This window comes from Cottoperca gobio, unplaced genomic scaffold (assembly GCF_900634415.1).
Source record: "Cottoperca gobio unplaced genomic scaffold, fCotGob3.1 fCotGob3_332arrow_ctg1, whole genome shotgun sequence".
NCBI classification, from domain to species: Eukaryota; Metazoa; Chordata; class Actinopteri; order Perciformes; family Bovichtidae; genus Cottoperca; species Cottoperca gobio.
This window is the reverse complement of record NW_021166938.1, coordinates 202,501-227,958: the sequence shown is the minus strand read 5'-3', so window position 1 is coordinate 227,958 and position 25,458 is coordinate 202,501. Positions and strand designations below refer to the sequence as shown.

Sequence of the window (25,458 nt, the reverse complement as noted above, 5' to 3'; positions counted from 1 at the left end):
GTGAAACTCTCTCATATACACATGTGAAACTCTCTCATATACACATGTGAAACTATTTCATATACACATGTGAAACACTTTCATATACACATGTGAAACTCTCTCATATACACATGTGAAACTCTCTCATATACACATGTGAAACTATTTCATATACACATGTGAAACACTTTCATATACACATGTGAAACACTCTCATATACACAGGTGAAACTCTCTTATATACACATGTGAAAATCTCTCATATACACATGTGAAACACTCATATACACATGTGAAACTCTCTCATATACACATGTGAAATGTTCTCATATACACATGTGAAACTCTATCATATACACATGTGAAAACTCTCATATACACATGTGAAACTCTCGTATATTCACATGTGAAACTCTGTCATATATACATGTGAAACACTCTCATATACACATGTGAAACTCTCTCATATACACATGTGAAATGTTCTCATATACACATGTGAAACACTCTCATATAGAGATGTGAAATGTTCTCATACACACATGTGAAACACTCTCATATACACAATGAAACTATCTCATATACACATTTGAAATATTCTCATATACACATGTGAAACTCTTTCATGTACACATGTGAAACACTCTCATATACACATGTGAAACTCTATCATATACACATGTGAAACACTCTCATATGCAGTTATGAAACTCTCTTATATACACATGTAAAACTCTCTCATATAGACAAGTGAAACTCTCTTATATACACATGTGAAACTATCTCAAATACAAATGTGAAACTCTTTTATATACACATGTGAAATACTCTCATATACACATGTGAAACTCTCTCATATAAAACATAAACTCTCATATACACATGTGAAACTCTCTCATATAGAGATGTGAAATGTTCTCATACACACATGTGAAACACTCTCATATACACAATGAAACTCTCGCATATACACAGGTGAAACTCTCTCATATACACATGTGAAACTCTTTTATATACACATGTGAAATGTTCTCATATACACATGTAAAACTCTATCATATAAACATGTGAAAAACTCTCATATACACATGTGAAACTCTCTCATATAGAGATGTGAAATGTTCTCATACACACATGTGAAACACTCTCATATACACAATGAAACTCTCGCATATACACAGGTGAAACTCTCTCACATACACATGTGAAACACTCTCATATACACATGTGAAACTCTATCATATACACATGTGAAACTCTCTCATATACACATGTGAAACACTCTCATGTACACATGTGAAACACTCTTATATACACGTGTGAAACATCTCTCAAATACACATGTGAAACACTCTCATATACACATGTGAAACTCTATCATATACACATTTGAAACTCTCTTATATAGACATGTAAAACTCATTCATATACACATGTGAAACTCTCTCATATACACATGTAAATCTCTCTCATATAAACATGTGAAACACTCTCATATGCACATGTGAAACTCTACCATATACACATGTGAAACACTCTCATATGCAAATATGAAACTCTCTTATATACACATGTGAAACACTCTCATATACACATTTGAAACTCTCTTATATACACATGTGAAACTCTCTCATATACACATGTGAAACACTCTTATATACACATGTGAAACTCTCTCATATACACATGTGAAACTCTCTCATATAGAGATGTGAAATGTTCTCATACACACATGTGAAACACTCTCATATACACATGTGAAACACTCTCATATACACATTTGAAACTCTCTTATATACACATGTGAAACTCTCTCATATACACATGTGAAACACTCTCATATACACATGTGAAACTCTCTCATATACACATGTGAAACACTCTCATATACACATGTGAAACTCTCTCATATACACATGTGAAACACTCTCATATGCACTTATGAAACTCTCTTATATACACATGTAAAACTTTCTCATATACACATGTGAAACTATCTCAAATACACATGTGAAACTCTTTTATATAGAAATGTTAAATACTCTCATATACACATGTGAAACTATCTCAAATACACATGTGAAACTCTTTTATATAGAAATGTTAAATACTCTCATATACACTTGTGAAACTCTCTCATTTAAACATGTGAAAAACTCTCATATACACATGTGAAACTCTCTCATATAGAGATGTGAAATGTTCTCATACACACATGTGAAACACTCTCATATACACATGTGAAACTCTCTTATATACACATGTCAAAGACTTTCATATACATATGTGAAACTCTCTCATATACACATGTGATACACTCTCATATACACATTTGAAACACTCTCATATGCACATGTGAAACTCTATCATATACACATGTGAAACACTCTCATATGCACGTATGAAACTCTCTTATATTCACATGTGAAACTCTCTTATAAACACATGTCAAAGACTTTCATATACAAATGTGAAACTCTCTCATATACACATGTGATACACTCTCATATACACATGTGAAACTCATTCATATACACATGTGAAACTCTCTCATATACACATGTAAAACTCTCTCATATACACATGTGAAACACTCTCATATGCACGTATGAAACTCTCTTATATACACATGTAAAACTATCTCATATTGACATGTGAAACTATCTTATATACACATGTGAAACTATCTCAAATACACATGTGAAACTCTTTTATATAGAAATGTTAAATACTCTCATATACACATGTGAAACTATCTCAAATACACATGTGAAACTCTTTTATATAGAAATGTTAAATACTCTCATATACACTTATGAAACTCTCTCATTTAAACATGTGAAATGTTCTCATATACACATGTGAAACACTCTCATATAGAGATGTGAAATGTTCTCATACACACATGTGAAACACTCTCATATACACAATGAAACTATCTCATATACACATTTGAAATATTCTCATATACACATGTGAAACTCTTTCATGTACACATGTGAAACACTCTCATATACACATGTGAAACTCTATCATATACACATGTGAAACACTCTCATATGCAGTTATGAAACTCTCTTATATACACATGTAAAACTCTCTCATATAGACAAGTGAAACTCTCTTATATACACATGTGAAACTATCTCAAATACAAATGTGAAACTCTTTTATATACACATGTGAAATACTCTCATATACACATGTGAAACTCTCTCATATAAACATGTGAAAAACTCTCATATACACATGTAAAACTCTATCATATAAACATGTGAAAAACTCTCATATACACATGTGAAACTCTCTCATATAGAGATGTGAAATGTTCTCATACACACATGTGAAACACTCTCATATACACAATGAAACTCTCGCATATACACAGGTGAAACTCTCTCATATACACATGTGAAACTCTTTTATATACACATGTGAAATGTTCTCATATACACATGTAAAACTCTATCATATAAACATGTGAAAAACTCTCATATACACATGTGAAACTCTCTCATATAGAGATGTGAAATGTTCTCATACACACATGTGAAACACTCTCATATACACAATGAAACTCTCGCATATACACAGGTGAAACTCTCACATACACATGTGAAACACTCTCATATACACATGTGAAACTCTATCATATACACATGTGAAACTCTCTCATATACACATGTGAAACACTCTCATGTACACATGTGAAACACTCTTATATACACGTGTGAAACTCTCTCAAATACACATGTGAAACACTCTCATATACACATGTGAAACTCTATCATATACACATTTGAAACTCTCTTATATAGACATGTAAAACTCATTCATATACACATGTGAAACTCTCTCATATACACATGTGAAACACTCTTATATACACATGTGAAACTCTCTCATATACACATGTGAAACTCTCTCATATAGAGATGTGAAATGTTCTCATACACACATGTGAAACACTCTCATATACACATGTGAAACACTCTCATATACACATTTGAAACTCTCTTATATACACATGTGAAACTCTCTCATATACACATGTGAAACACTCTCATATACACATGTGAAACTCTCTCATATACACATGTGAAACACTCTCATATACACATGTGAAACTCTCTCATATACACATGTGAAACACTCTCATATGCACTTATGAAACTCTCTTATATACACATGTAAAACTTTCTCATATACACATGTGAAACTATCTCAAATACACATGTGAAACTCTTTTATATAGAAATGTTAAATACTCTCATATACACATGTGAAACTATCTCAAATACACATGTGAAACTCTTTTATATAGAAATGTTAAATACTCTCATATACACTTGTGAAACTCTCTCATTTAAACATGTGAAAAACTCTCATATACACATGTGAAACTCTCTCATATAGAGATGTGAAATGTTCTCATACACACATGTGAAACACTCTCATATACACATGTGAAACTCTCTTATATACACATGTCAAAGACTTTCATATACATATGTGAAACTCTCTCATATACACATGTGATACACTCTCATATACACATTTGAAACTCTCTCATATACACATGTGAAACACTCTCATATGCACATGTGAAACTCTATCATATACACATGTGAAACACTCTCATATGCACGTATGAAACTCTCTTATATTCACATGTGAAACTCTCTTATAAACACATGTCAAAGACTTTCATATACAAATGTGAAACTCTCTCATATACACATGTGATACACTCTCATATACACATGTGAAACTCATTCATATACACATGTGAAACTCTCTCATATACACATGTAAAACTCTCTCATATACACATGTGAAACACTCTCATATGCACGTATGAAACTCTCTTATATACACATGTAAAACTATCTCATATTGACATGTGAAACTATCTTATATACACATGTGAAACTATCTCAAATACACATGTGAAACTCTTTTATATAGAAATGTTAAATACTCTCATATACACATGTGAAACTATCTCAAATACACATGTGAAACTCTTTTATATAGAAATGTTAAATACTCTCATATACACTTATGAAACTCTCTCATTTAAACATGTGAAATGTTCTCATATACACATGTGAAACACTCTCATATAGAGATGTGAAATGTTCTCATACACACATGTGAAACACTCTCATATACACAATGAAACTATCTCATATACACATTTGAAATATTCTCATATACACATGTGAAACTCTTTCATGTACACATGTGAAACACTCTCATATACACATGTGAAACTCTATCATATACACATGTGAAACACTCTCATATGCAGAGTTATGAAACTCTCTTATATACACATGTAAAACTCTCTCATATAGACAAGTGAAACTCTCTTATATACACATGTGAAACTATCTCAAATACAAATGTGAAACTCTTTTATATACACATGTGAAATACTCTCATATACACATGTGAAACTCTCTCATATAAACATGTGAAAAACTCTCATATACACATGTAAAACTCTATCATATAAACATGTGAAAAACTCTCATATACACATGTGAAACTCTCTCATATAGAGATGTGAAATGTTCTCATACACACATGTGAAACACTCTCATATACACAATGAAACTCTCGCATATACACAGGTGAAACTCTCTCATATACACATGTGAACTCTTTTATATACACATGTGAAATGTTCTCATATACACATGTAAAACTCTATCATATAAACATGTGAAAAACTCTCATATACACATGTGAAACTCTCTCATATAGAGATGTGAAATGTTCTCATACACACATGTGAAACACTCTCATATACACAATGAAACTCTCGCATATACACAGGTGAAACTCTCATATACACATGTGAAACGATCTCATATACACATGTGAAACTCTATCATATACACATGTGAAACTCTCTCATATACACATGTGAAACACTCTCATATACACATGTGAAACACTCTCATATACACGTGTGAAACTCTCTCAAATACACATGTGAAACACTCTCATATACACATGTGAAACTCTATCATATACACATTTGAACTCTCTTATATAACATGTAAACCTCATTCATATACACATGTGAAACTCTCTCATATACACATGTGAAACACTCTTATTACATGTGAAACTCTCTCATATACACATGTGAAACTCTCTCATATAGAGATGTGAAATTTTCTCATACACACATGTGAAACACTCTCATATACACATGTGAAACACTCTCATATACACATTGAAACTCTCTTTATACACATGTGAAACTCTCTCATATACACATGTGAAACACTCTCATATACACATAAAGTAGTCTGGACCAGGTTAGGTCTGCAACATAAGTTGCATGGCGATCTAACCAGGTTAAAATAGACCGACCTTCGTAAGACGAACAACTCTGCCCTTTAGGCCTCAACATACCTTGTTAACTAATTTTGCTTCATAGTACAGCCTCCTGGTGCATTTAACAACAACAACAACATTGATAATAATCTATTTGTAGTATAGCACTCTTCAAAATCTATGTTGCACAGTGCTAAATCAGTAGTCGCTAGTGTATGTCTTGATCATCAACTTTCAAACATCAAAGTCAAGTTAAACATGTTGCAACAGCTGCAGTTTAGATAAGTGTTTATGAGGCAGGAACGGCTTCTGCAGCGATAATGGATCTGACATAAGTTATTTTATTCTCTCTTAAATTAACTCACTTCGGGACTTTGATGGCAGTGTATTATGAAACATACAACACCATGTGAAATAGACTACAGTGTCACATCCAACATACACAAATGTGAGTTATATACATTTATATTGTATATATATATAGGTATATATCATGACTGCAGTTCCCCCAGCTCCACGCATTTCCATTCACTCTAACTGTATTCGTCAGTAGCAGCAGGCAGCTGTTTTTTGTTCTTCTGGCAACAACACATCCATTAAAGCCCTAATGCTTTAAGAATCATTCCAAAGATGTGCTAATTTCCTTTTGTTTGTTAATTGGGCCTTCTTCATCATGGTGTCCACTGTAGCCAACCGTCAGAAGTTCATCCAGTCTTCTATCAAATTCCTGAGGACACATGGATTCGATGGTCTGGATCTGGACTAGGAGTACCCTGGATCTCTTGGAAGTCCCCTAGTGGACAAGATTACATTACATTACATTACAGTTAATTTATTTCCCAGATACACCCAGTAACCTGTGGTGTCCCTCAATGATCGGTTCTCGGCTCCCCTCTCTGTTCATCCTCTGTCTTCATCTGTCTGTCATCAGCCAGTATGGAATACCATTCCATTGCTACACTGATGACACACAGCCATATATAAAAACCGACCCGATGTCACATGCAGCCCCACTGTCGACATTATCATCATCATCATCAACATCATTAAACACCTGCCTTGAGGAGATAAAGGCTTGGATGAAAGAACATTTCCTTCAACTAAATAGCTCAAAAACAGAGGTTATTTTAGTTGGCACACCACACCAGGTCCAGTCTTCCCCCATAACCCACATCACTTTTTCTGGCCAAGACATCCTCTATCACCATCGGTTACCAACCTGGGTGTAAGGTTTGACCCTCATCTGACCTTTGACACCCACATCAAACATCTGTGCAAGACCTCCTTCTACCACCTCAGGAACATTGCAATACTCCACCCCACACTCTCCCTGTCAGATGCTGAACAACTCGTCCACGCCTTTGTCTCCTCAAGGTTGGACTATTGTATCTCCTCATCGGGATTCCAAGCGGGAGCCTTCAGAAGCTCCAATACATCCAGAACAGCGCCACTAGGATCTTGATGAGGGTGTGAAAATATAATCACATCACACCCATTCTCCACTCCCGCCACTGGCTTCCTGTCGCATTCAGGATCGAATACAAAATCTCCCTACTCACCTATCAGTGCATACATGGAAATACTCCTCCGTACCTCAAGGAACTCCTCCCTCAACAAACCTCCACACGCAGCCTCCGCTCCTCTAAAAAAAACTTGCTCCACCCCCCCAGGACCAAGCTCCGCACCATGGGCGATCGGGCCTTCTGCTCATCCGCTCCCCACCTGTGGAATTCCCTCCCAGAACACCTGAGGGCTCCACAGGCCATCGACTAAAAACCATTCTTTTCACAAAAGCCTTTCCGTAAAATCTTATGTCTGTTGTTGTTGTTGTCCTGCATTGTAATGCCTTGAGATTGCTTGTAGCTTGGAAAGGCGCTTTACAAATACAATTTATTATTATTATTATTATTTGACGCTTTTGCAACTTACAATAAGTGCAAACAATCATGAGGATATAACTCCGAACCGCAAGAATCATGCAAGTACATTATCTTCAAATAGGTACAATCCTTTAAGTGCAGAACAATAGCTTCAAATAAGCCAAACCAATGCAAAAAACAAAATTTTATTTGTATTTCTTTTTTCATTCGTTGAGGTGCAATCGAAACAGGTTAGTTTTCAGTCTGCGACGGACGGTGTTGAGACTGTCTGCTGACCTGCCATCAATGGGGAGGTCATTCCACCATTTTGGAGCCAGGATAGCAAACAGGCGGTTTTTGTTTGAGGGGAATCTGGGTCACACTCGCAGTGAGGGAGTAGCGAGCCAATTGGCTGCTGTAGAGCAAAGTGAACGCGCTGGCATGTATGATTTGACCATGGCCTGAATGTAGGAAGGGGATGATCCATTCACAGCACGGTAGGCCAGCACCAGAGTCTTGAAGCAGATTCGGGCTGCCACTGGTAGCCAGTGAAGGGAGCAGAGAAGCGACTGTAGTGTGGGAGAACTTGGGTAGGTTGAAGACCAGTCGGGCTGCTGCATTCTGGATGAGCTGTAGAGGTCGGATGGCACATGTAGGCAGTCCAGCAAGGAGGGAGTTGCAGTAGTCAGTGAGATGACAAGAACCTGGACAAGAACCTGCGTCGCCTTCTGACTCAGTAGGGAACGTATCCTCCTGATGTTGTACAGACTGTGTCTGCAGCGGGCTGTTGCAGCGATGTTGGCACTGAAGGACAGTTGGTCGTCCAGTGTCACACCCAGATTCCTTGCAGTCCAAGTCGAGGAAACAACCAAGGTGCCAATGTTAATAGTAAGGTCTTAAGGTAAAGTAGTTCGGTCTTGTGTGATGTGCGTCCATCCACCGAGAGATATCAGCCAGACAAGCCGAGATCCGTGCCTCCACCTGGGTTTCAGACAAGACATAATCAGTCGAGTGTCATCTGTGGACACTGTGGTAGGAGAAGCCATGAGAGTGAATGACAGAGAAAGATGAGGTTCAGTCTGCGCTGCAAGGTTGGTTGTGAACTCTTGAGCCATAGGAAACAGATATATTGTTTTGATAACACTATATTTTTGAGAGTATCTAATTAATTGTCTTCATTTGCAGGAACTTGTTGAAGCATACGCAGCTTCATCAATGTGATGACCTATGATTTCCATGGAGCTTGGGAGCGATCCACTGGACACAACAACCCACTGTACCGTGGCTCACATGACAGTGGTGATCTTGTCTACTTCAACACTGTAAGAGAAAGAGCGGTGCTCTGTGGTGCCCCAAGTATTAGTGGATGACATTATTATGGCGCGAACGGATCAAGGGAAACATAAATCACAGTTGGTCCAATTCTCTCCAATCTGTTTAGTAATTATGGGGAGTGCTACTCAGCTACAACTGAGAAACTTTTTCAAGTCTGAGATAATAACCTAGATGATGTCATGGTCATGCAATTGGGGTATCTAAGCTTGGACTTGGACACTAGACATACAAAAAGCTTGAAAGTTGAAAAATCAGTTTGAGTTTGAAAGATCTGTGAATTTACCAGGCCCCGTATGTATATACGGAAAATGCAATTGAATAGGTGATGGGAAATGTAGGAACCAGCACTGAGGCTTGACACTTAAAAGGACAAGAAGTCAGGATATCTCAGTCTCTCACAAGCCCCCAACTTTATGAAAGTCCAATAACAAATCCCTAGAATACCCTTTAGATCCACAACAATAATAATAATAATAATAATAATAATAATAATAATAATAATAATAATAATAATAATAATAATAATAATAATAATAATAATAAAAATAATAATAATAATAAGTTGTATTTATAGGCGCACTTTTCATTTGCGTAAACAAAACTCAAAGTGCTAGCATTATCATCTTTATGCATAAAGAAATGCAGGCCTTGTGTCTGCCATTCATCCCTCCATTTCTATTTCAGGACTTTGCCATGAAATACTAGAGCGACAACGTCACCCCAGTGGAAAAACTGAGGATGGTAATTGCTGCTTATGGTCGTACCTTTCGTCTGACATAATCAAACATTGGTGTTGGAGCCCTAGCTAGTGGTGCTGCATCAGCCGGACCATTCATACGTGAAGCTGGATTCTGGTCCTACTATAATCTAATGTCTGAACAAAATGAAACAATTCACACTAGCATGAGTAAAATGGGATGTAACATGGAACAATCCAATGGCATTTCTGGTCTTTCAGATCTGCACCTTCCTGAAAGCCACCACCATTTCTGGTTATCAATCTACTGTATTATGAAAGATCAAACGATCAACTATTAGTACATTTTAAAATACACTGTAACGCAGATCTGTATCATGTAAACTTGCTTGAAATGTAGTCTACAAACAATAAGCTTATGTAATAGCAGTAGATTTCCCCTGAAGCTCTTAACTGCATTGCCCTATCACATTGTCATTACAGTTTCTTTACTGCTTCATTTGCTGAAGCCAAACTTCAAAAGAAGTCCTATTAATTATTAAGGAATACTATGAAACACAGTTTAAGCAAATAATAACAATCACACGTTTATCAACCATTACAGAGAAGAGCTTAGTCTAGATCGGCTCCAAAACTGAAAAATGCATTCATTTTAAAATAGTGAAATAGTCCGTGCAAAATTGTATAGATTAGATTAGATTAGATTCAACTGTATTGTCATTGTGCAGAGTACATGTTCAAGCCAATTAAATGCATTTAGTATCTAACAAGAAGTGCAAACATGTGCTATATTAAATACAGAAAGTGCATTGAGTGATGCTGTGTCATATTGTCATTACACATATTTGTATAATAGTACAATATCATTCACAGTGGGAACTAATGGTGCCTGTTTTCAGCATTGCTTATAGTTCTGCATGAATACCTTTGCATTTAAATTCGGGCAAGTGATAGGGGTGTGTGAGCACCAAGACCTGAGTATTTGTCTGTCACTTCATGATGTTTGTGCTAAAGGAGATGAAGACAATATATCTCTGATTATCAGAATGTGTTACCTCATATTCTCATATTTACCAATCATCATATCACACATGCCCTATGGCACTTGGAACTATAGGGAGCAATAAAAACACATCCAGGTCGTTGCTGTTATTGCTGTGGAGATGTTTGCTTCAAAGGACAATTATGCCACTTCACTAATTGCTTTCAATTAATAATCCACTAAGGTTAAAGCTGGTCCTTTTAAGGGGAATGCAAAGGCTCTTTTGAGGTCAGTATATGACTATGAGAGTAATATGCCCTATATGAAAAATGCCAAGGTGGAACGTGGCATATCATATACCAAAAATATATCATATTTTGTTTCTGGACATTGCAATGACTCAAAATCTTCCATATCATGGCCTATTTGTAGTAAGGTTGGGAGGAGTTAGAACCTACATGCAGTTGCTACCGGAGGGGAATGGACAGATGGAAAGTGCATACAATGATTGTATATAACATCTGCATACTCATTCAGAGGGTAGAGGAAGCCTACCCTCAGAATGAGCCAGCAGTTGAATACAGCAGCACCTGGTGTTGTTGCAGCTGCATTACAGTAGACTGCACTTCAAAGTGTTGCTCAGTATCACAAATTAGGAGACAGGATAACACAATATTTGTGTTATGACTAGTACAGCTTCTCAATGTAAGGATTTGTTTCTATTATGTTTTAAATATGTTCTATTGTCATTAATCTCTCTTGTTCACATGTGCAGGTTAATTTGAAAAGTAACTTCTGCATTACTAGCTGTTGGTTTTATCCATCATTGTACACTTAAAGGTGCTTTGTGGAGTTCAACAAAAGTAACACGTGTTGTTTAAATCCATATTTACTAACCTGGTGTCTTTTTCTTCTTTTTTGGTGCATTGCAGGATATTTTGGCATGCTACATGTAGATCAGTGGAATACTGTGACACTACTGGAGAAACTTTGTGTGGTGTCTTCATAATACTAGACGTCTCCTGGGCTTTGGGTTTGGGGTTTGACTGCTGGTCAGACAAATCAGGCAGATCATCTCTATTGGCATTGTTCACTTTAGATAGAAATTTGTCACAACCTTATGACAATTTTAATCATTTATTATTGGGGCAAAGTTAAAGCCAATTTGTCAAAATATTTGATGAACCAGTAACAATATGACATTGCACCTGTATCAACAACATTTCTCTTTTAATTATTATTGTTTAATTCTTCAAAACATAATCTATTTTATTATTACAGTAATTATTTTAATTTTGTTTCATTAGTTTATAATCATTTGAAATGTTATTAGTTTCTCACTAGCTGCTGCTTTAATCCATATGTATGACATGGGTTGTAAACTTAATATCTTAGTAGGTTAGGTTCACGTGGGTTTGATATTTTGCCAGAATGCCCCAGCCAGCTCCCCACTTATCTCCATATCTGACTTATAAGTCAGCGGAGGATTATTGTGGAGTGGAAAAACAAGCTGCTGGCTGTGGAACATCTTGATGGTCAATGGTCACGGCCAGTGTTCAACAAATGATAGAAATAAAGTAATCAAAGCTGCTCTAGGAATTAGGACAGGAGCTGCAAGCTGCACCAATTTATTTCGTAATGCATCTTTTTTTATTATTATTATTACTGTGTTGTCAGTCAAAACATATTAATTTCCACAAAGTGAATATTTTTTATTTTACTTAATCTCTTGTTCAGTTTCATTAAAAATGTGGCACATTTATCACAAGTTGCAGCTTTAAGAGTCTTTACGCTGGCTGTGCATTTTATACCTAACAAATATTTATTCAGTGCAAAACATAAAGATAATTTCATGAAATGTAATATACATTCATATTTTGTTTGTTGTTTACTGATTATTAATTATTTTATATGTCAATCTATTAACAAGTTTATTATGTTATATTGTACGAATTCAATGAAATAAATCTTCCTAGTGACATGATATAAACACAACATCCCTGGATTAACTCCTGTCAGGACCCATCGTTCAATGCTTTCTCCCAAAATCCTATTTTAAAAGGTTCTCAGAGAAGTTATGGGAAAATGCTAATTTTCACTCATTTATTTGTTTCACTTTTTTTATTTTATATAAACCAACATAACCTTTTGTCAGTTTCATGCTTCATTTTATGATTAATCAGTCATTCACAATTTCAAATTTGGAAATTGTGACCATATTCTAACTTCTAGTCAAGTTACTATGACAACAGTAACAATAGGACGGTTATACAAACAAAGGTAACACTACAGGACTATGATCCACAGCTTATTTTGGACTTCAGACTTTGCAGGATCTTATCAAAACATGTTCTAATAATCATCACTTTTATTACCCCAATTTATCAAAGACAGCTACGCCTCCTCATTTCTCTGTGCACAATCAAATGTATAAAAGGCCAAACATTGCTGAGGTTGTTTGGGTCTCTCATCAAGTCCTAAGGTGGGTTTACAAGGAAAAATAATGGCTCTAAATTATAATATTTCATTGTGATTATATTAAGAATGGTTGCTTTATTTTGTTACTTCAATCATAGATCCTGATTCACTTTTTGTCTTATATAGTAATCCAGTGAAGTTGTGAAAAGTGATTTCATGATGACCAGGCTCACAATTCTAGCAGGTATTTATCTTGATGTGTTTGCTGTATTACTCTTCACTAACAGACTATTATATCTATAATTTTGACATCTGATTGTCCATGTTGTAATTTTGCTATGTTGGTCTATTCTGTACACATAACATATATTTCCTATCTGTCTATCCTGGTAGAGGGATCCCTCCTCTGTTGCTATTCCTGAGGTTTTTACCATTTTTACCCCGTTAAAGGATTTTTCCTAATCAGATTTGAGGGTCTAAGGACAGAGGGTTTCTTAATATGTACAGATTATAAAGCCCACTCACAAGGCAACTTTGTGATATGTGATATTGGGTCATAGAAGTTGACTTGACTTAATATATTTTTAGACTTTAGAATTTGTTTTTTTTTGTCTTACTGTTTCTTTTCTATATTCTTTAGGGCTATGTCTGGTGATATGCCAGCTGGGTAAGTTGTAATACGTTTTTGATCGACATACATCATTTGATTTGAATTTTCACTATAAAATTACCAGTGCTTCTTTAATGTTCCTTTATCCAACACAGGATCTGCCACCCAGATGATATGTTACTTCACCAACTGGTCGCAGTACAGACCTGGTGAGGGGAAGTACATGCCACAAGATGTGGACCCCTTCCTGTGCACCACCCTGATCTACGCCTTCTCCATCATTAACAGTAACAACGAGCTGGTTACCTATGAGTGGAATGATGATGTCCTCTACAAGTCTTTCAATGGCCTGAAGTCCAAGTAAGTGGCCAGAGTTGAGATAGGACTTAGCAGAGTTCAGTTCCTTGCACAAGAGGCAGGGTAATGCTGAATGAAATGGGGCCTTTGGTAAAACAATGACTCAAGTACAGAGATGTTCTGTATTGTAAAATGTAAATTAACTACTTGAGTCTACAATACATTGTTCCATTACAATAAATTACAAGCTTGAACAAAGTGTGGTGGAAATGTTATATAGTCATAACCTACCATATGTGCTGTTTCCAGAAATCCTCATCTGAAGACTCTTCTGGCTGTTGGTGGATGGAACTTTGGTTCAGGACAGTAGGTACCATTTTTAACTATAAACACAATGTATCACATACATTCAATGCTCTACATTGTTAAAACATCCTGAGAGTAAAATAAAGTCTTAACCATGATTAAATCTTACTGTCTGCAGGCAGATTTAGCTGATGTTATATTTTACATACAACACTTAGTCACTTGTAATACTAGTTTCTACTGGCATTACTGTACGTTTTGAAAAAAAACACAATAGATAGCTAACCAGATATTGTGTTGGTTTTGGTAGCTATGAAGCTCATATTTAGAAATTAAAATGTAATAATGACAAAACACATTCCCAATCAAAACCATCACAAATATTAATCATGCATTCCTTTAAATCTGCAGACGGTTGTTTTTTCCCCAAAAGCTAAGGGCTGCCAAATGCTGTTAGCCTACTTTACCAAAAAGGTTTTTGGATCGTACCAGGTATGGTAACTGAGCTCGATCTTCCGTGCAGATTCTCCATCATGGTGTCCACTCCAGCCAATCGTCAGAAGTTCATCCAGTCTACTATCAAATTCCTGAGGACTCATGGATTTGATGGTCTGGATCTGGACTGGGAGTACCCTGGTGCTCGTGGAAGTCCTCCAGAGGACAGACAGCGGTTCACTCTGCTCTGCAGGGTTGGTACCAATTTATCTAGCTTGAGTATGTTGCTGCAATTCCCAGCTACATACTATGGATTACATTATGCTGCCTTTTTTGGTCTGTATTTGCAGGAGCTCAATGTAGCCTACGCAGCTGAGGCAAAGGCCACCAGCAATCCTCAGCTCATGGTGACTGCTGCAGTGTCTGCTGGAAAGGGAACTATTGATGCTGGATATGAGATTGCTGAGATTGCCAAGTGAGTGCGCTGTCTTTTATATCTTTTGACAGAGAAAATTGGGAGTTCTACAAAGGTTTTTGAAATTAATATTTATTTTCTTTCCTCTCTCCAGGGAACTGCAATTCATCAATGTGATGACCTACGACTTCCATGGAACTTGGGAAAGGTTCACTGGACACAACAGCCCACTGTTCCGCGGATCCAAGGACCATGGTGACCTCATCTACTTCAACACCGTAAGTGGACATTAGGAACTGAAAAAACATTAACACCTTTTTAAAGAGTTTTACTTCACCTTTTCCATCATCTTTGGTAGGACTATGCCATGAAATACTGGAGGGACAACGGCACCCCAGTGGAGAAGCTAAGAATGGGATTTGCAGCTTATGGTCGTACCTTCCGTCTGACATCATCAAACACTGCTGTTGGAGCCCCAGCTAGCGGCCCTGCATCAGCCGGACCATTTACACGTGAAGCTGGATTCTGGGCCTACTATGAGGTAATGTCTGAACAAAATGAAACAATGCATACTAACATGAGTATAACAAGGCTGGAGATTATGATATGGTATACAGCATATATCAATTATATAGGCATTTAATGGCCTGTGTGAAAAGACGGTAAATGTACAAATTAATTGTAAAGCTACATACATCTTATGATGTCTATGGTCTAGATCTGTGGCTTCTTGAAGGGCACCACCCTTCAGTGGATTGATGACCAGAAAGTTCCCTATGCCACCAAGAACAACGAGTGGGTGGGATTCGACACCAGGGAGAGCTATGAGACCAAGGTAGGTGGCACATCAATTCTGTAATTTAACATATTCACAGCAAATCCAAAGTATTTCAGTCAAGTTCTATTTGTGTTTTTTCCCAATAGGTGCGTTATCTGCAGGAGCAGAAGTTCGGTGGTGCCTTTGTGTGGGCCCTCGATTTGGATGACTTTGCAGGACGATTCTGCGGAGAGGGCGCTCACCCTCTGTTGTCTCATCTCCACAAACTTCTTGCTATTGGTAAGACCAAAGAATCTTTATGCAAATGTTTTCCTTCAAAGTTATTAGACTATGTTCAAGACAGATAGTAATGTTAGGACTCATTCTCGTTGGCTACCATATTAAACAGTCCCACTGAGTTTAATCTTATAGTCTTGAAATTTAAGTCTTATTTTGGTTACCATAGTTGGATACCAGGTATCTCTGTAATAAAGGCCTATAAAGCGTAGATAACATAAATAATGTAATAATAAAAAATACCAATAAAAATCTTAATCTTTTCTCATTATTATTATTTATTAAAATCATAGTCAAGTTATAGACACACATTTATGGACATTTATTTCTCTGCCTTAAACCCCTTCTTCTCCTTCTACCATTCAGAACTGCCCCCACTGCCCCCTACCACCACCCCCAAACCTGGTGCTAGCACCACATCCCCTCCAACCACCACCACCACCACCACCACCCACGCCCCAGGATCTGGCTTTTGCAATGGAAAACCTGACGGCCTGTACCCACACGCAGAGGACAGCAACAGCTTTTACATGTGCGCTGGCGGAATCACCCATGTGAGCAAATGCGGAGGCGGATCTGTGTTTAATGACAGCTGCAAGTGTTGCGCCTGGCCATGAGCCATTAGTGGAGACAATGTGCATTACAACTGATCTAAAAGTCAACTATTAAACAGACTGTTAAAGTTCTCTTGTATCACTGTGTATACAATCATTTATCTAAATGAATCCTTAGTGTTGTATCAGATACAATGTATTCTCTTGTTAAATATGTAACACATATTGTAGATTGCAAACAAAAGCATTGAAGTACTTTGGTACAAATTGTGGGGACTCATCATTTCAATCTACGTATTAATTTCAATCTGTTACTTTTTTCCATACTTTGTTTCACATTCCACCAGTTTAACTGTATGGCTGGGAATATTTTTATCAACACTGGCAACAGAATGAGTATCCTAGTTTTTGTACAAATACAAAAACCTTTATTAAAAGCCTTATTTGCTACATTTATTTGCTATGAATCTAACAATGAAGAAAAACTTCTCAACTGCTCATCAGTAAAAAACAATTAGCATTGAGTTGGTTGATTGTTTTCTTAGTTAGTTAGTCAGACCAGTGAAGAGAAATCACAACACCAAAGATGCAGTTGAGACTGCAGACAACATTATTAGCCTGATACTAATACTGCACTCTCATGAAAAACTGTTTTTTATGATCAATTCATTCATTCAAAGGAACTATCTCAACTCTGAATTTCTGCAACTCGCTGTAATGCTACACTTCGAAGATATATTAAAAAGGGACCTTGCACACTCGTTCACAGTATTTCACAGTATCATTTTTTTTTACTAGACTTTGTTCAGTGAATTAACCAGAGCCCACAGATATAAAAAAAAAATAAACATTACTCTCATTGATAAAAGTGAAACAATGTCTTGTTTCCCCTAGAGAGTACGGCAGGGCTAGCAAATGGGCCACACAATACTTTGTCAATGAATCACTACAAATAACTCTTACTTACAGGCGATCCTGAGACACTCATGCAACTTCTCATTGGTCATGGAGGCTGGAGATTGAGCAAATGAAATGTACAATGTTCATGACAGTGTAATTGATGTTTTTCAAATCACCACTGAGCTTTGCACACAATACTGATGAATAATACAGTGTAAATACCGCATATGTGGGGCTATGGCTGATAGACGCACCACCAGCCCCTGCACTCTACTGATCATAGCTGGTGCGCCATCAGTAAGCACTTTTTGTAAATCCAGTTCACATTCGTCGAAAAAACCAGACTATCTGTTGAAAAATAACCTCACATGTAGTGTGTCCCTCCAACGGAATAAGCCCCAGAAGTTTGCACTCTATCGAAAAACTTCACATAGATGCATAGCTGGGCCATGTCAGATTCATCCACAGCAATTGATATAAACTCCGCTTTTCGAAGGTTTTCTAAAAGCTTCTCCGACACATTCTTTGCAAGTAGTTCCACTCTGCGAAGTGTTGTTGTGTCTGAGAGAGGCACTTTAACGGTTTCTATGTCGGTAAAGGGCCTCTTCTGTCTGGTTAGTGTCCAGGCTACACGCAGGGATGCTATTGTGGCTCTCTCTTGTTCTGTGCAAAAGCGACCAACAGCCACTTGACTCCATTCAAATGATGCTAGCAGTGCCTATACTTTCCTTCTCCGTTCCTCTGAGCCCACGGGAAAACTGGCAGAAAACGAGCCATGACTTGACTTGTAGTGCCTCTTCACGTTGTATTCTTTCATCACGAAAATACAATCATTGCACAATAAACACACCAGCTTATTACTTGTTGCGACTGGCATAGTAAATAAATATTTGTCAGTCCATTTGCTCTGGAATTGGCGATTTTCAGAATTAACTTTAGGTTTCTTTGGCTTGGAGAGAGACATCTTGAAGCGTGTTGTTAGCTTGCCTAGCTAAAGTAAGTGAGTGACTTTCTCTGTCCGCCAACCTAGTGTGCAACGTGAACTTGACTGAGCCGATGGCAGATGCAGACAGAGTGCGTTTTTTTTCCAGATGCCTGCGGCAAAACGGACGGGCCTCATTCAAATGAATGGAAAAATCAGCTCCAGTAAGGAACCCCAATCTTCCCTTCTCCGGGCCACATCCTCCAGCTCCGACTGGGGGATCCTGAGGCGTTCCCAGGCCAGTGAGGAGATATAATCTCTCCACCGAGTCCTGGGTCTTCCCCGGGGTCTCCTCCCAGCTGGACGTGATTGGAACACCTCCCTAGGGAGGCGCCCAGGTGGCATCCTTACTAGATGCCCGAACCACCTCAACTGGCTCCTTTCAACGTAAAGGGGCAGCGGCTCTACTCCGAGTCTCTCACGGATGGCTGAGCTTCTCACCCTATCTCTAAGGGAGACGTCAGCCACCCGTCTGAGAAAACCCATTTCGGCCGCTTGTACCCGTGATCTCGTTCTTTCGGTCATGACCCAGCCTTCATGACCATAGGTGAGGGTAGGAACAAAGATCGACCGGAAGATCGAGAGCTTTGCCTTCTGGCTCAGCTCTCTTTTCGTCACAACGGTGCGGTAAAGTGACTGTAATACCGCCCCCGCTGCTCCGATTCTCCGGCCAATCTCTCGCTCCATTGTCCCCTCACTCGCGAACAAGACCCCGAGGTACTTGAACTCCTTCACTTGGGGTAATGGCTCATTCCCTACCCGGAGTAGGCAATCCACCGGTTTCCTGCTGAGAACCATGGCCTCAGATTTGGAGGTGCTGATCCTCATCCCAACCGCTGCACACTCGGCTGCGAACCGATCCAGTGACTGTTGAAGGTCACAGACCGATGATGCCATAAGGACCACATCATCTGCAAAGAGCAGCGATGAGATCCTCAGGTCACCGAACTGCAACCCCTCTCCTCCACGACTACGCCTCGATATCCTATCCATGAAAATCACGAACAGGATTGGTGATAAAGCGCAGCCCTGGCGGAGGCCAACATTCACGGGAAACGAGTCCGACTTACTGCCGAGTATCCGGACACAACTCTCGCTTTGGGCGTACAGGGATTGGATGGCCCTCAAAAGTGACCCCCTCACCCCATACTCCCGCAGCACCTCCCACAGTATCACCCGGGGGACCCGGTCATACGCCTTCTACAGATCCACAAAACACATGTAGACCGGATGGGCGTACTCCCAGGCCCCCTCCAGGATCCTTGCAAGAGTAAAGAGTTGGTCTGTTGTTCCACGACCAGGACGGAATCCGCATTGTTCCTCTTCAATCAGAGGTTCGACTACCGGCCGAACCCTCCTTTCCAGTACCTTGGAGTAGACTTTACCAGGGAGGCTGAGAAGTGTGATACCCCTGTAGTTGGCACACACTCTCTGGTCCCCCTTTTTAAATAGGGGAACCACCACCCCGGTCTGCCAACCCCTAGGCACTGTCCCAGACTTCCACGCAATGTTGACGAGGCGTTTCAACCAAGACAGCCCCTCAACACCCAAAGCCTTCAGCATTTCTGGACGGATCTCATCAACCCCTGCGGCTTTGCCCCTGTGGAGTTGTTTGACTACCTCAGTGACTTCCATCAGGGAAATTGACGATGATCCCCCATCAGCTTCCAGCTCTGCCTCAACCATAGAGGGCGTGTTAGTCGGATTCAGGAGTTCCTCAAAGTGCTCCTTCCAGCGGCCGATAACCTTCTCAGTTGAAGTCAGCAGGGTCCCACCCTTGCTGTACACAGCTTGGATGGTTCCTCGCTTCCCCCTCCTGAGGTGCCGGATGGTTTTCAAGAAGCACCTTGGTGCCGACCAAAAGTCCTTCTCCATAGCTTCTCCGAACTTCTCCCACACCCGCTGCTTTGCCTCTGACACGGCAGAAGCTGCCGCCCTTCTAGTCCTTCGATACCCTGCAACTGTTTCCGGAGTCCTCCCGGATAACATAACCCGGAAGGACTCCTTCTTCAGTCGGACGGCTTCCCTGACCACCGGGGTCCACCACGGTGTTCGAGGGTTACCACCCCTTGAGGCACCTAAGACATTTTAGTTCTAGTAGTTTGGAAATTGTATTGTATTCTAATGTATTATTTAGAGAGGCATCAACCAGGCAGGACCAGAACAGCGGAGAGGAGGACGACGACGACGACGGTGTCACAAGGGATGTCAAAATTGCTAATTTACCCTCATGCAGAGTGGTCATCAGCTCAATTAAAAAGTGTTATAAATGATTTATATAATAAAATTAAATAGTTGAATCTTAAATGTATCAGTTATTGCGGGTTAAATATGCCCATGAAGACGCTAATAATGGATTTAATTCATGCTCAAAAAGAGGCTCTTTTAATGGAGAAAATATTACATTACATCACAGTTAATTTAGCTGACGCTTTTGTCCAAAGCGACTTACAAAAAATGCAAACAATCATGAGGATACAACTGCGAACAGCAATAATCTTGCAAGTACATTAGCTTCAAATAGGTACAATCCTTTAAGTGCAAAACAATAACTTCAAAAAAGCCAAAACCAAAAGTGCAACATACCGAAACAATAGAATACGAATTCAACTATTAGCTACAAGTAAGTCAAACAATATAAGTTAACATACAAAGAACTATTTTTTTTTGAGGAATCTGGGTCCCACTCGCAGTGAGGGAGTGGTGAGCAGATTGGCCGATGTGAAGTGAACGTGCTGTGGTGTATGGTTCAACCGTGGCCTGGATCTAGGAAGGGGCTGATCCATTCACAGCACAGTAGACCAGCACCAGAGTCTTGAAGCAGATTCGGGCCACCACTGGTAGCCAGTGAAGGGAGCCGAGAAGCGGTGTAGTGTGGAAGAACTTGGGTAGATTGAAGACCAGTCGGGCTGCTGCATTCTGGATGAACTGTAGAGGTCGAATGGCACATGCAGGCAGTCCAGCGAGGAAGAAGTTGCAGTAGTCAAGGCGTGAGATGACAAGAGCCTGGACAAGAAAATGCATAGCCTTCTGAGTCAGTAGTGGACGTATCCTCCTGATGTTGTACAGTCTGTGTCTGCAGGAGCCGGTTGTTGCAGTGATGTTGTCACCGAAAGACAGTTGGTCGTCCAGTGTCACACCCAGATTCCTTGCAGTCCGAGTCGGGGAAACAACAGAGGTGCCGATGTTGATGGTAAGGTCTTGAATGGGATAGCCCTTTCCCGGAAGGAAAAGGAGCTTGGTCTTGTCATGGTTGAGTTTCAAGTGATGTGCGGCCATCCACCGAGAGATATCAGCCAGACAAGCCGAGATCCGTGCCTCCACCTGGGTTTCAGGTCTGGGAAAAGATAGAATCAGTTTAGTGTCATCTTGAGACATCGCCACCACGAGGGCAAGCGATCGACTCGAGGTTATCTAGAGTCACCAAAGCGGCCGGGTTTTAGGTCTGATAAATGCACGCACCCCCGAAGGTCAGCGCTTGTTGGCATCTCTAGAATTGCCACAGTTATCCAAGTAACGTTAGAGTGATCAAAGGAACTATAACAGATTTGATGAGCCATTTGCAGAGTGGAGAGCATGCCCCTGTGTATGGTCCGTCAGCCCTCGGAAAGGTGCCGCGGGAGCACGCCGCTCATGTGGCGGAGGGGGGTTGCCTGGGGACTGGATGGACAGGGGAAAAACTGGGAAAATGTGTCCGTCCTGAGTGCTTCCATCATGGGTACGAGCTCCTGAGCATGCCTGGTCACTTTCCCTGGAGGCCTGGACTCCAAACAGCAAAAGTGCAAAAATATTTCAAAGTGACAAGAACCAGGATCGCCCCAACTGCTGTCATGGTGGGCCTCAAGTCCTGACCATCCTCGGTGTCTTTCTCTGGAGGCCTATGTTTTCAAAAACCAGGTTCCTATATTTCCTATAAGCGCAGCACTTGTTTTTATTGTTTCACATACAGGAGAGCGTCCTGGAGCTTGCGTATAGCGTAATGGTTATAATGAGGGGACTATGAGTACTAAAAATTCTGTAATTCTATTAAGTTTAAAACAAGTACTATTGTATCAGTATTGCAGCAAGCAAATTCTTATACGTAGTTAACAAGGTGATTCGTTTATTTAATCCTTTTTATGAAATAAACTTAAGTAACCCAAGTTAACTAATGTGAAAAAACAATAAATAGGTTATTTAAGTCCATGGTATGTGAGGGAAGACACAAGGAAGCATGAGGGGCAAACAAGGCCAGGGAACTAAGTAAAGTAAAGGGGGTAGTTGGATGCCGGAGGCTGCTGGGCTGGAAGCTGCTGGGCTGGAGGCCGGCGAAGCCCGGGCAGGAGCAACTGGGGTATCTGGAGGCCGGGCCGGAAGTCACTGGGGTCTGTGGAGGCCGGGCTGCAGTCACTGGAACTGGGGTCTCGAGAATCAGGGGGAACACTGGGGTCTCAAGAGTCAGGGGGAGCACTGGGGTCTCGAGAGGCAGGGGGAGCACTGGGGTATACTGGGGTATCAGAAACTGAGCAGGAACTGGGGTCTGTCGTGGCCCAGCAGCAGGAACGGTGGTTGGCTGAGGATTAGGCTGGCAATATGGGGAGTTCAGAAAGTCTTGGAGCCACTCAGGCAAAAGACAATTTAGCCTGGGCTTCTTAGCCATTTCCTTCTGAGCCAACCTTAGCACAGCCTGTTGAACCCGCCAACAGGGGGCTCTCTTCTACTCCCCAAAAATACAAACTAACGTTTACGCCAGATCATAAAGTTCATTGTCCATGACGTCTGCTGGGTCCATATTCCTGATTGGTTCGTACTGTTACGATGATGTAAAGGGGAGGACCCAAATGTAGAACGCCAGACGAGGGTTAACAAAAAGAAAGCTTTATTAATAAAAGCTTAAAAATTACAAAACAAGGTCAAAAGTAAAACTGAAAGAACAAACCGAGGTTGGCACGAGGAAGCATGGCTGACAAACCAACAAGGAACAACGGGACATTACATTAAATTACTTTACAGTTAATTTAGCTGACGCATTTGTCCAAAGCGACTTACAATAAGTGCAAACAATCATGAGGCTACACCTCCAAACCATACCTGTCAACATTGGAATTTCAAAATAAGGGAAATGTTCTGGCGGACTCCACCCATACCTTAACAGCTCTGAGCTAGCCAGCCCCAACCCATATAATGTAAACACATAAGGGTTCAGGAATTACATGTTTATTTAAAGTATGTATTACTTGTACAGACATGTTTATAAGATGTATGTATTTTAATTGCATATATACATTTTATTCAGTGTGGGAGTCCCTATCATCTGCAAGGGACTTGTTGTAAACATAGGCTGCAGACTTCGCCTGCCTCGAGGCTAAAATCCTCTAAAAGACGACATGCAGAGCTACATGAAGAGCAGGTAGACTAAATGGAAAAAAACAAAACGAACAGAACACCGCGCTAGCTGTTAGTGTTGTTGCATAGCAACCACCTCGCACTATGTTTAGTGCAGAAGGCAACGGAGGGACTATTTTATTTTGAACATCATTATTTTATAATAAAAACTATTTAAATTGGAGTGTGTATTTTTCTTTCATATTGCCACACTTGGTAACCGTTTTATAAAAGCCATAGCTCACTTCAGACCATGATATATGGTCATTATATCACAGTTAAGGGCCGAACCACGCCCCTTAACTGTGATATAATGACCATATACCACGGCCTGTCGTGAGCTATTGCTTAAATAAAACATCAGGTGCTGCCAGCCTCAATCCAAATGTTTCAGTGGGCTTTTAAAATAATTCAGTTCATTATCAAATCAAATCAAATTTATTTATATAGCCCAATATCACAAATTATACATTTGTCTCAGTGTGCTTTACAGACTGTACAGGATACGGCACCCTCTGTCCTTAGACCCTCGCATCGCACAAGGAAAAACTTCCTAAAAGAAACCCCATAATTAAATAGATTATGGTATCAACAAACAACTTTCTTGTCATCTACTGCAGGTTCTCACCATCATGGTGTCCACTCCAACCAACCATCTCACCTTCATCCCAGTCTACTATCAAATTGTTGAGGACATGGACTTGATGTTCTGGATCTGGACTGGGAGGGCCTTGGGGCTGATGGGAGGTTCACTCTGCTCTGCAAGGTACACTAACTGAAGACTGGACGCTTTTTCCTCTAAAATCTATTTGTTCAATTCCTGTTCAGTTTTAGGGATTTCTGTGTCTGTTTTTCCCCCGTTTTTTTCTTCTTCATGTTATCATCATTTAAAGTCTTATTTAGTTATCACGAAC

The 25,458-nt window shown here is 39.6% G+C and overlaps 1 protein-coding gene across 1 annotated transcript; it reads left to right on the top strand.

The window, feature by feature from the left end:
- The first annotated feature begins 9,245 nt into the window (after positions 1-9,245).
- Positions 9,246-17,361, top strand: LOC115005627 (acidic mammalian chitinase-like). Its single transcript, XM_029427530.1, has 13 exons — positions 9,246-9,286; positions 9,381-9,517; positions 13,814-13,871; positions 14,268-14,294; positions 14,393-14,597; positions 14,844-14,900; positions 15,364-15,529; positions 15,626-15,750; positions 15,845-15,968; positions 16,049-16,231; positions 16,409-16,525; positions 16,615-16,747; positions 17,111-17,361. Exons 3-13 carry the CDS (start codon positions 13,844-13,846, stop codon positions 17,359-17,361), a joined length of 1,416 nt encoding a protein of 471 aa, XP_029283390.1. The 5' UTR covers positions 9,246-9,286; positions 9,381-9,517; positions 13,814-13,843.
- Positions 17,362-25,458: the final 8,097 nt, after the last annotated feature.